This window comes from Etheostoma cragini, chromosome 10 (genome assembly GCF_013103735.1).
Source record: "Etheostoma cragini isolate CJK2018 chromosome 10, CSU_Ecrag_1.0, whole genome shotgun sequence".
In the NCBI taxonomy this organism is placed as follows: Eukaryota; Metazoa; Chordata; class Actinopteri; order Perciformes; family Percidae; genus Etheostoma; species Etheostoma cragini.
The window spans coordinates 18,057,090-18,070,039 of NC_048416.1; the positions used below are offsets into that span (position 1 = coordinate 18,057,090).

At 40.2% G+C, this 12,950-nt stretch overlaps 1 protein-coding gene across 1 annotated transcript in view; it reads right to left on the reverse strand.

Annotated features, from left to right (window-relative positions):
* macrod1 (mono-ADP ribosylhydrolase 1) overlaps positions 1 to 12,950 on the reverse strand; it is a 96,837-nt gene that overhangs the window by 82,111 nt on the left and 1,776 nt on the right. Inside the window, exon 3 of the mRNA XM_034883383.1 lies at positions 12,334 to 12,441. Within this exon, the coding sequence (XP_034739274.1) occupies positions 12,334 to 12,441 (108 nt within the window). The remainder of the gene's footprint in view (positions 1 to 12,333; positions 12,442 to 12,950) is intronic.

The window sequence follows — 12,950 nt, forward strand, 5'->3', positions numbered from 1 at the left end:
TTTTCTTCGCATGATGAACCATCAGGCATTCAGTTTCATCTCCTGTCTACATGTGGAAACTGAAGAGAAACAACTCTAGCTGAGGAGCACTTCAGGCACTGGTCTCCTGCTGGATGGCGTCCTCCAGAGCTCTCAGCCTTCACTCGTTGTCGGCTTACTGCCCACTTCTCCGGGGTTCTACACTCTGGACCGCACTGAGACCTCAGCACTTGTAGTTATGGCAACTTGTGATTTCTCTGGAGCACTAACTCTTAGCCTTTCTTTAGAAGAGGAAGACACATCACAGCCTAAAAATTAATGAATTCCAGGAGCACGGTAAATTATTCATTACTTGGTTGAAAATGCTACAGAGTGGACTGTGACAATACCAGGGGTCCAGCACACACAAACAATGTGCTGTTGGTTCAAGGCAGCACAATTTAATGATGAAAATTATATAAAATTAAAATTAAAAAATCAACAAACATTATGCAAAATAATGGAATATCTATATAACCGGTTATCTTCTGCAACCGGCCCCTTGACTGACTTTGAATAGGTTCTTCTTTCCTTTTAACTCCATGCACTAAATCCACTGATTCATGTCCCACTTTTAGGGAACATCTTCATTTTACAAACTGATGCACTGATTGATTGCCCTGCCTGTCAGTCCGGCTCTAACAAGGGTTGTCCACCCATGGACAATGGTGACAACAGGATAAGTGGATAAATAGTTCCTATAAATAGGCTTGTCATTTCCTAAGCTCTGATAATGCAGCGGGGCCGACAGCATATGTATCGGGCACCACTTCACAACAACGCCTGATAGATCGCAATTACCAGATGGTAATTGTGTGCGGTGTGTGCTGTGTGTAGTCTCAGTACTCTTTGTGTGTCTGTGTGTTTGATTATGTGACAAAAGCATTGTTTGTGATGAGGACATTTGAGCGGATAATAAGGGCCCCTTGCATTTCCTGGTGGAGACAGGGGAAGAGGACTCAGGGTTAGATTAAAGCCCATTTTGGAGGTTACAATAGTGCATCCTTTGTACTTTGTTCATTAAGCTGTGATTACAAAGATGAGAGAAAATGGAGTCTTATGTCAGGCAGCATTATACTTTATTATTCAAACAGCACTGCCTACAATGAGGATAATCTTCCCCCAATGTGCTTTTTATTTCCATATCTAATTTGCTCTCATTCAGTCTTGTGTGTTTTAGTGCTAGTCAAATCATTTGCACAGCTGGTACAGTGAAACCGAGTTGGATTTAATGTCAAAAGTCTAAATGAAAAACATCAATCATAATAGGTTGATAAACGCATTAAAAAAGGCCATTCATCAGGTGATTGTGGGCGCACTTAGCATGCGTTTCTTTTTAGAGCTGCTCAAGTATTCGACATGAGCAGCCAAGGAGTCGAGGACTTTGGATGGACAGCCAAAGCCTTTACTCAAGGCTGATTACTTGTCTGGCACCAATATTTGAAAAAAGTTGTACTATTATTGTCATAAAGAACTGGGAATGCAAACGATTATTGCCACACTAAGGAGTGCATTAAGTGAGACAGCACAAAAAATTGCTATACAAGCTGCACATTATTGTCACCTTGCCACAACCTCCGAGGACTTGATTTATATAATATCTATAAGTCTGGTCGCATTAAGTCAGCCATTTTGAACGTCAAATGAAGCAAAGTGAATCCTCTCAATTAGTAATATAATCACATGAATATTTCTTTTTTTCTAAATTAGCTTCATACTATGAATTATGGCAGCCTACAGGAATACTGTATACATCAGCTAAAGTTAGTCCAGCTTTGTCTATTTTACATTTACCTATTATAATTATTTCTTGTATTTAATATATCTTCTTAAAGCACTTTGGTAAATACTTATTGCTTTTAATAGTGCTCTATTAGTACATTCTTCGCTTGACTTTCCAACCTTGGAACTGATTGCACCTGACCATTTTTGTAACTTTTCTGGAATGGACAATCTTTATGTAACGGGTGTCTAGGTGTGTGAAGGTGTTAATGTAAGGTAGGTTTTGAACTTCAAGATGCTGTCAGGAAGAGGCTATGATGGGAGGCCATTAGGTGTGGCCATTTGGTAGCCTGGTGATCTGACTTCTTTAATTCAGGATGATATTGTGTTCATGTTAGCTGATTTCTTGTTGGAAGGGGTTATGCTCTAACCAATCAATAGCAAGTGACAAATCTATCAGGCCAATGTTATTTCCAGACGACATGGAAGCTATGCTGGCAGTTACATTATATTTGTCACAAAGGCCGAAAAAAAGAAAGATTCAAAAGGTCTGCAGCAAGGCTACTCATTCAGAACAGTTGTTAACACTTGCCATTGGATGGCACTTTGTACAGTCTGGTTCATTTTAAGCATACGGTTCCTTTAATCTCTCAACCATACTTAAGAAAAAGGTGAATTTTTCAATCCATCCAGCTTTGAGATTGACTATGTTTAACTTTACCACAGACAGAACAAAATCGCTAAACTAAATCCAGCAACAACTTTCCCTGCTGCACCTTCTCCTGAAGATCTTCTCCCGCCGTACCAGGAGTCACAATGCTGCACAACAAACCAACAGATTTGAAAGCAGCCCATGCCTTGATGACAGAACCTCTGATGGGCCAAGTGCTGATGATCAAGCTGACTCTTTTTCTCTTTTACTCACTCATTTACTCCATCTCCTTCCATCTACCACATTGGCCCAATCAGGCTAATGAGGCTCGCACTTCCTCCATCCCTTCCTGCTTGCTAAAGTGGCGATTGATTGGAGGGGTGGGAAAGCTTTTAACGAGGGAGGGGTGGGAGAGAAATAATTAGCACGAATGAGCTTTTCTGCAAACTCCTTCACTTTGGCTTTTCTTATTCCATTTATTTACTGACCTGGACAACATTAGGGATTAACTCTCGAAGGGTATGTTAACTTCTCAATGTCAGGGTGTAAATCAATCTGAAGCTGTAAACTAAGGCTTGTTTATCTAATGCCAATGTCTCGCTCCTCTCGGGTCATATCCCTGCAATGATGTCTAAATGGATGCGGTAAAGAAAAAACAGGGGGGAAGGGAGAGGACAAAACTCTGGAGATCCACCATAAAAAATCATAGCTTTTCTTCCATCTCCCACTCAAATTGAGACACAAACTGGACATTAGAGCATCCAGCAGAAACTCTGGGCACTGAACCTTGAAAGCTCAAATTTTTCAGTACAGGGAGAACATTAATGTCGCTGCCCAAATGACCAGCAAAGTGGTCTTTCTGACAGTTGTACCATAATTAACTCGGACAGATATGAACTGGAAAAACTAGAGCAGCAGCACTGTCTAAATTCAGACTGCAGCCTCCAAACTTCGCCCATGGCAAAGACACAGATACAAGAGGACAGAGTGGACATAACATGACTTCAGTGCAGTGATGAAAAGTATAAGATATGAGCATCTAGATTTACGCTAGGACAAGGCAAGGGTCTGCTGATTGCAGGTTCAGAAATCTCAAAAAAGTGTTAGAAAAAAACTAGCAGAAATCTACTGCTGAAATTTAAAACCAAATGTTAGTGAAGCCCAGTTTAAAAGCTACTTTTAACATAGGTTTTGAAGCATATGGACTCTGATTCCTCACAGTGGTGAGCCTTAGATCGTCTCAAGCCTTCAGGATATGAAATACGCCCACAGCCTTCAATTTATTTTACCATTAGAAATGAGGCACTTTAACCGGGTGTGAAAGAGTAATGTTCCATTCATTTGATTTGTACATGTATCATGAGGAAGATTAAGTGAGAAAGGCCTCAAAACAAATACGGAGAGAAATTACTACAGCTTATATATTAGCTCTTTCAGAAGCAATATTACTGCACAGGGATGACGATAATTATGGCAAGCATGTCTCCTCAGTGACAGGCTACTCTAACATTAAAGATTTAAATTTCATCTTTCATTTGACACTGGTTCTATAAAGAAACTTTTTTAAAATTACACAGCTTTGATAAAGTCCCGTCTTTAGTAGAGATAAATACAAAAAAAAAAAAAAAAAAATACTCGCACTGTCTCGTAAGTGGCTGCAGTCTGTAGCCCTGCCAAACTAAAGTATGTGGGAAATGTGATATGGTTTGACGAGTAAAAGGTTGAATTTTTTGGCCTTAATTCTTAAACATATGTTTGGCACAAAGCCAACAGAGCTTATCATCCATACCCACTGTGAAGATTGTTGGTAGTAGCAGCTGGAGGCCTGCTTTGGGCCGCTTCTCTTCAGCCAGGTCAGGGGCTCTTGTCACGTTAGACAGGATAATGAATAGCTCAATATATCAAGATATGTTGGCAGGAAACCTGCTGGCCTCAGAAAGCTGAAGATGAAGAGGAATTTCACATTCCAGCATGACCATGACCCAAAGCCCTCACCCAAGTGGACTAAGGCATGGCCTCAAGCATGGAAAATCAAAGTCTTTGACCTCAATCACATCAAAAAAAGTGGAATGACCCAAAGAGAGCTGTACACAGGAGACCCCCTCCCAATTTGACAGCACTTTTTTTGCAAAGAAATGTGGGTTACAATTGCAAAAATCTAGCTGTGCAAAGTAAATAAACATATATTCCCACAGACTTACTGCTGTAAGAAGTGAAAAGGGTACTTCCAAAGAGTTATTAGTTTGTAAACGAATGCAATCATCATGTTTTATTTTGAATGTTCATAATAATTGACTATTTGTTGATTTCTCTGGAGTTTTGTTTGATTGAAGCTCACATAAAAAATGGAACAAGCCTGGCATTCATTTTGTTGTTATTTAGGTCTATTTAAAAAAACTGCAATTTCGTAAGGGGGTTTAGACTTTTTATATCCACTGTAGCTGGTAGCGGTGGTCATGGCAGATGTTTTGACAGCACATCATATTTACTCTGAAACCTAAGCAGCATCAGCAATACCAACTTGCCTCTGGAAGTGCTTGTGTGGGTTGGTAGAGACAGTTGACGGGTATATTGTGAGAATGTGTCCTTTACTTCACAAAACACAAAGTCAAGGCAGTGGGGATACCGCTATAGGAACAAGAGCTAAGGAAGTACAGTTACTAGGGCAGGGAGAAACAGTGCGGTCCATGAGGGTAACTGGTTCTGCTTCATTGCAGCAGCAGGAACCCATTTTATTTTTTTAAAATAAACAATACAAATCTCAATTAATTCTTACACAAGTAAAAAGGCAAGCTAGTCTCACTTTGTTTGAAAATGCTTCAAATGTCAACAAGAAGTAACATCACCCAACATCGCTTAGAGTACCTTTAAGCACCACTTATGTATCAAAACGCACACACATAAATACATTCAGGTCCATGTTATAATAAATGGCCTTCTTTTCACAGTCTATGTATCTGTTTGAAGGCTTTCTTAGAGCTGCACACACATCCATGTAAAATATGTTTCTGCAAAAGCAAACCTGGTGTGACATTTTGCATCTTGCCATATAAGCCTGTCCTGAGAGGAGCTGACAAGAGCTCAAGGGAAGATGTATGGTTACTGCAGCACAGAGAGACACAGAGAACACACACTGTGGGGCCCTGTGGGACCTCAATGGTCTCTGTTCTGGGCTTTCCATCACCTCCTCTGACCCCCGTTACTACCAGGGAGGCTGGCTGGATCACAACAACACGTCCCTCCTGATTAAAACCTTGGATAGGTAACTTGATGAAAAATTGGCAGCCATTCTGTTTCTATGTTGTTTTGCTGCACCTTTTAAAATGGATCTCTAGTTGTTACTGTTGTTGTTAAACTGATCCTGTTACTGATCAGTTTGTGTTTTTATTTTTATTTTCGTTGACCTTGTAAAGTGCCTTAATCATCATCATAATCCTCACCATCATCATCATCATCATCATCATCCTCCTCATCTAAGGATGAAATGCAGTCTTGAAAACATTAACTCTTCAGGAAGGTGCTACCGCTGGCTACAGCTTGATTATCCTCTAAAAAGTGCAACATTATGCACATACTTAAATCAAAAAGACTATGAACAGCTTCAGCACTGAGACTGGAGTAGATATTGTGGCATTTAAAGTCAATCTGTGACAAAAATCACTTAATCCTTGGCCTGATGCTGGAAAATCCTTATAAAGTGGTTACACATGCAAAGATTTCCACTCCGTGTCCCCTATTACTCCAGTCAAATGAGGAAAATGCAGCTCAGGTGAGATCTGAAAAACAATTTTAACCGCTCTGAAGCAATTTACAACACCAAGTCAGGCCTGACAATCTTCCATACACACTCGAGCAGTGGCAAAAGCCCAGATGTCTGCCAGGTACTAAGCACAGGGCTAAGCTCCATTGACAAAGACAGCTAAGAATCAGTGAAGCATTGCAGGAGAGTGATGCTGTGCCACTGTAGGGCAATGCTCTTGCAAGGGGCTCTATACCTTCAGAGCTGAGGGGTCCACCTGTTTTATTGTCTTAAAATCACCAAACAGGATCACTGAACACATCTCTCCCACCTTTATCTTACAGCTGTCTAATCAATGTCTGTCTGTCTGTCGCCATGCCCACCCAACGCCCTGGTCCCTTCATCCTCTATAACCCCCAAGCCCCATAACCAGCCTCCACTACAGTTATCGGTATTCCTCAACCACAGACTTCTCTGGAATCAATAAAAGATGCTCCACCACTGTGTTTATTTTACGTTGGAGGGATCCAGGCTCAAACACTGATGTTCAATTATTGATGCTTACCCCTACACCTATCCTCTTTTACGTAGTTCTGTAATCCTTAAACATTAAGTTGATATTGCAATAATTTTGCTGAACTGATGTCTTTAATTCAAGCTGCATATTAATTTATCTATCTTTACATTTTACAGTGAGATAAAGTCAAAGCTCGGATTATCCTATCAGGCTTTTACAGTGCTGTATAGCGGTGGCATATCCAGAAACTTAAGACCAAGGCTGTTATATATGACCAAAAAAAAGGAGAAAATCCTCACATTTGAGAAGAAGGAATCCAATTAATAGATTTATTACTGCAGCTCTAAAAAGATATTACACACTGCATTAAAATACACAACATTTTGTCACATTTTACAGACAAAACTAACAGTCTAATTATCAGAAGATTTATTGATAATAAATAAAATCTGATACATATATATATATATATATAATCCCTGATGTTTTTATTGTGAATAGTATATGTGAAAAATTGGAGTAGTCTTCAATGACAAGAAAATTAAATGTTGCCACGCATTCACCGCAGCAGTTTGTGCCACTAAAACAACTGGAGCGAGGCAGTAAGGTCCCATCAGTTGAGAACTTAAGCACCAGGAGTAACCCAAAAATCTGGATGTTATAATTATGGTGAGCCCAAGAAGACGGTCTGAAAAAAAATTTATGTTCTTAAAAAAAAAACTTTCCACGTCTCCAAAACAAACAGCTTGTTGAAAATGTGAAGGGGGGAGACAGCGTAAAGAAACATGCTCCTCTTTACATCCCTCAATCACTATAAATAAATATAACACACACACACACACACACACTTTTAAATAAAGAATATTTGCCTACCTTGTCTTACTCAGAATCAGTTGTTGCAGAAGGGGCTAATATTTAGTTAGAGTTGTCTTATTTTCAGGCCAGACTGTATAAAAGGTTATTTCTTAATTTAGTTTTTATTTATACTGTTTATTAATCCCCAGTGGGAAAATTGTAATTTACACTTTGTTATGTTAATCACAACACACACACTGAAATACATATACACAAATGGAGAAATGTCAGAGTGAGTGGGCCAGTGAGTGGGCCAGTGCTGGACCGGCACCCTGAGCGGTTAGGGGGGGGGGGGGGGGGGGGGGGGGGGGGGGGGGGGGGGGGGGGGGTACGGGCTCAAGAGCACCTTGGGAGTGCCCAGGAGTTGAACTGGCATCTCTCCAGCTACCAATCCACACTCTGTACTTTGGTCCAAACTGGGACTTCAACCTGCAACCCTCCAGTTCCAAACTAAACTCCCCACGGACTGAGCTACTGCCACCTATAATGGATTTAAGATGATGTCTTGACTGAATTGTACTATTTGATTTGGTCAGCATCTCATTTTTTTCTGTGAATATCGCAAAGCTTTTCAAGTCTTAAATTAGTTATAAATGGCTTGTTTGTGCTTTGCTTCTCTGAAGAAATGACTGTCCTTATGACCGACAATGTTCTTTTTTAAAAGCCTACGTCACAATGATGCCACGCTGACAGTGAAAATTACGCATTCAGTTGAGTCTGTAAGTGAGATAAAGTCTGACCTTTTTTCTCTCCCTGTCGCTCAACATCCCGACCCTGCTATCCATCCGCTCATTGGTCAAGCTTTCTTTCTAGGTTTTGTTATCTGTGAGGGAGTTACAGTACAGTCCACAGACACCCTCTCTCTCTCACATCCAGCCTGTCACCTGCAGGCCAAGAAAACTACAGGCTCTTATCTTGTATCTCTCAGCTGTTGCCACGGTAAGAGTGTTTCCAGCGCCATCCAACAGCTTTATCTCTGACCTGCAGAGAAAAACCTGGGAGACCCTATCTCACGCATGCATACACAAACATGATAGGACACCTGCACTCAAAACAAACGTAAAGGTACACCACAAGCACACACACACCCATCATGATATCACACCGCACATGTTGGGACATGAGCCATATTCATGTCCACTGTTTATTTTAGGCAGCAGGTGTATCTGTGCGCATCTGTACACATACATGTTTATAATATTTTCAATACATTCAAACACACACACACACACACACACACACACACACACACACACACACACACACAATTGTGACGATGACAAGTGGTTCAAGCTCTAAAGACTGAGATAGGACCAGAATATTCTTTATCACTTGACAGTGCAAGGCTTAATTTTAGGGACAGTTTTTTATAGTCTAGCCTGAAAGATTTAGCAGCCGACTCTGCTTCTGCGTTTACTCACACACACAGTGTTACCTCCACTGGAAAAATGGACATTACACAAAGAAATATTGAGAGAACTTATAAGTCCAGTTTTTAAATCTTTTTCAATTAAATATATTGTCTAAGAAGAGAAAAAAGATATGGCAAAATAAAAAGCATATATATATATATATATATAAAATGTCAAACACGTCAAATTCTCGACAACGGCTGGAAGTAAGTGCTGAAATGGAAATGAGGAATAGTACTTTTGCGAGGGAAAATGCAGCTCAGTAGAGCTAAGCAAATTTGCATTTAATCAATTTGAAAAAAGGTTTTAATGCAAAGTTAGTTTTACACACACACACACACACACACACACACACACACACACCAAGAACTCATCACTCCAAAGACATTTCATTGTGCAATCCATCTTAATCAGAAAGCCCATCAGAGACAATATATCCTCCCCTCCATCTCTCTCTCCTTTTCCAAACGGAGTGATTGAGGGGTGTAAAGAGGAGGATGTTTCTGTCCGCCGTCTCCTCCCCTCCATACCCCCCCCCCCCCTCCACCCCCACCAGGAAGGCTCTTAAGTGCTTGTGGGTTTTTATGTTTGTAGTGTTTTATAGGAGTGGGCAAGAGCCAGGGGCTGTAAAAGTGTGGAAGAAAGGAGGAAGGGGGAGGAGGAGGGGGAGGAGAAGAGGAGGAGACGTGGGAGGGGTGAAGAGTTACTGTAAATTCGTTCTTTATTGACAGCAAAACAAACGACAAACAGTGCCCACCCAGCCTCCATGCAACACCCTCCATACCTGATCAATCAGTGCTGACTGATGATAGGTAGGTAGGTAGGAAGGCAGGAAGGAAGGAAGGAAGGAAGGAAGGAAGGAACAGGGTAGAGCAGCACATTACTTAGTTTTCACCTGTTCATTCAAAGGTGTCCAGTGCTTCTCTGTCTGTATCCACATCTAAATATGTTTGTTTTTCTGAGTCTGTAGTCAATTGCTCACCACCAGCCAGACCTGGAAGCCCCCCTCCCAACCTGCCTACTAGTCTGCCAGTATAGCGTATAATTGGCCACAGTTGACTTCAATTGAATGATTGCTGCGTTATGGGCTAAATGATTCTTCAAGGCCTCTCATAGCAGCCAGAAAGAAATCCGCAAAACTCCCTTCCACATGTCAAAAACCACAGGCGCTGTTTGGCTGCTTTCTAACGCTCTGCAAAGGGAGAATAAGCTTTCAAGCAATTTTCTAAATGAGCATAACTAACTGTCTCTTTTACAATTGTTCTCTTGTCCCTCAATGTCTGTTGGCCTCTTTCTTTTATTTTAATGTCATATCTCTTTAAGTGCAACTGACATCACTGAAAGCCTCTTAGTCAATCAGTTAATCATCGAATGAAAAGGTCAGCCGCTAAGTCGACAAAAGGACTACGGAGACAGTCAGCTGGCCGGCCACTCAGTCAAAACAGACAAACAGAATAAGGATGATCAGACTCTGCTGCCCAAAACCCCTTTGCGGGTACCCTGTACCTGCTTGTTGCCATGGCAATGCAGTCCGAGATTTAAATGCTAGCCTGTGTCCTCTCCCTACCTCTCTTTTATCTTCTTCTTTTCACTCCTCCAGACTCTCCCCCTCGGTTTTTGTGAGTCGGTGTGCTGAGTCTCTCTCATGCTCTGTCTCTCAGTCATGTTTCCTCTGGCATTCTCTCCCTCCCTCACCTTGCCTTGTCCTCTCCGCTAAATGACACTTTACTAGCCGTTTCCTCTTGTTAATTCAATGCTACTTTGCATCGTGTGACTCTGTAAAAAGCTCTTGTAAAACGCACACTGCAACACGAAGTCGCCACTACAGACACACAAGAGATACATTACAATTACTTAGTGTATATACACACATAATTACTTTAACATTTGCAGGTAGATGTGTGAATGGTCGCAACCACACACAAACAGTAATGCAATAAAGGAGAGGGAAAGATCAACATATTCAATGGATGCTGCCACAGAGTATACCTGCTGATAGTCAGCTGCCAATGAAGATCTATCATTTTCTGCTAAAGGCTCATCATCAAGCATCATTTAGGCATGCTGGCCTGCCTCACTCTCCCCCATGCACCGTCTGTGCCAAGTCACCGATTCAATTTCCCCCAAATGCCCAAAACGGCCTTGTGGGAAAAAGTCTTCAGTTAATGAGCTGGCCTTTGGCTCCATCTAGTGGTTACTGCAAAACGCTCTAATCCTAGAACAACTGAAAGGAGGAAGTGTGTTGCGCGAGCATACTCGTCTTTAAAAATGTATTAAGATCATATTACTCATCTAATGAAAATGTTTTAGGTTAGATGAATACATCCATTCACGTTATCAGCTTTTTACTATATTTGGTATCAGCTTTTGATTGTTATTCTGCTTACTTCTGACGCCTTTCGTTACAGTTTGTTTAACTCATTTTATAACTGGCCAGTATTACATTGGTTTCTATATGGAAAGCCCAAATAATTACATTTTGGTGTTAATAAACTTCCATATGATTATAGATATTTTAATGGGAACAAATAAATTGTCTTATTGTCTGCATGTCATTTTTTTTTTTCACCACATTAAAAATTATTTTTTTGCCAGAACAACTTTTATTTTATTTGAGTATGTTTTCATATCAGCTGAGACAATTACTCAATATGTCAATTGAAACTTACTTGGCAACAATTCTGATCACCAATTAACTTTATAAATATATATATTATAAATTGTTGGCAAATATGGGAAACAATAATTATTGTAAATTAAATATCTTTTGGGTTTTGGATTGTCAGTCCAAAGAATGAAATTAGACGTTTGAAGACGTACAGTACTTTTTCTATGTTTTTCGACATCTAATAGACTTAACAAAAAAAGGATTTGGTCGGGGGGAAAAAAAATCAACATTTTTACTGGTAATGAAAATAATCAATAAGATGAAGCAGTAGGCACCAGTTGCAAAGATGCAACAACAAAAACAGAGCTGTGTTTGGTTGTGACTACGAATGGTGTCCCAAGCAGGTAGTTAGGTGGGTAGATGGGTAAGTTTATTAATCCCCAAGGAGAAATTCAGAGTCCCAGTAGCTTAACGACAGGAAAAATGTAAAGAAAATTAAAAAATATATGTACATTCACATGGAGGCAGAAACAGACGCTCAGTTTAGCATCACGTTTTTAAACCATAATTCTTCGTCATATTTCCCCACTGTTTGCCTTTTTTCTTCATTTTGTTCTTGCGAATGTGTTTTTTTAATTCCCCTGCTGAATTTTACATTTGTTGCAAAACAGTGGGAAAAAAAATGATGTTTCATCTGTTTTTCACTTTATTTCATCATGTGTGAAATATGATCACTGGGCACCATGTTGGATGACTATCTACACACAACTCCAACTAAAAACAAACACTTACTCATTTAAACACACATACCTGCGTTGACAATAGCGTCTATCTCCAGCTTGGTGATGTCACCGCTGTATAGGGAAATCTTCTTGTCCAACTTTTCATTCCTCTGGTAGAGAGCTTTTTCAGAACCGCCTGATATTGAGACACAAACAAGAAGCTCAGCGCAAGTTTATTCAGGAAGACTATTTTAATGCTTCGTTCGTTCAGCTGATTATGTATGTTTTAGTTAAACCAATCAGATTTTGCACAAGCTCCATCAGCCAATTAAGTCCCTGCTGTCAAAGCTTAAATCTGTTTTCCTCTCTGCTGTTGTCAGCTGTCATTTTAAAACGTTGTGGCCCTTCTCATCATAAGTCCACCTCCTCATCACATCCACATCTTCAGCATTCTTATCATCTCATCACCACCAGTATCTAGACTCCATAGGGAGGTTTCCAATTCAACTGGTTGTTGTCCATTCATTCCTGATCCTGGTCGGGTATTTTACCCTTCCATAAACTTCTGATGTTACATTGCAGCTAATGTCAGCTTATTCATCTTTCGCTTTGTGTGTCCCTAATTTGTTTATCTGCCTGCATCAGAAGGTTATAATATATATGAATATATTTATATTTTGATGTATTTTTTTGAGATTCCAGCTC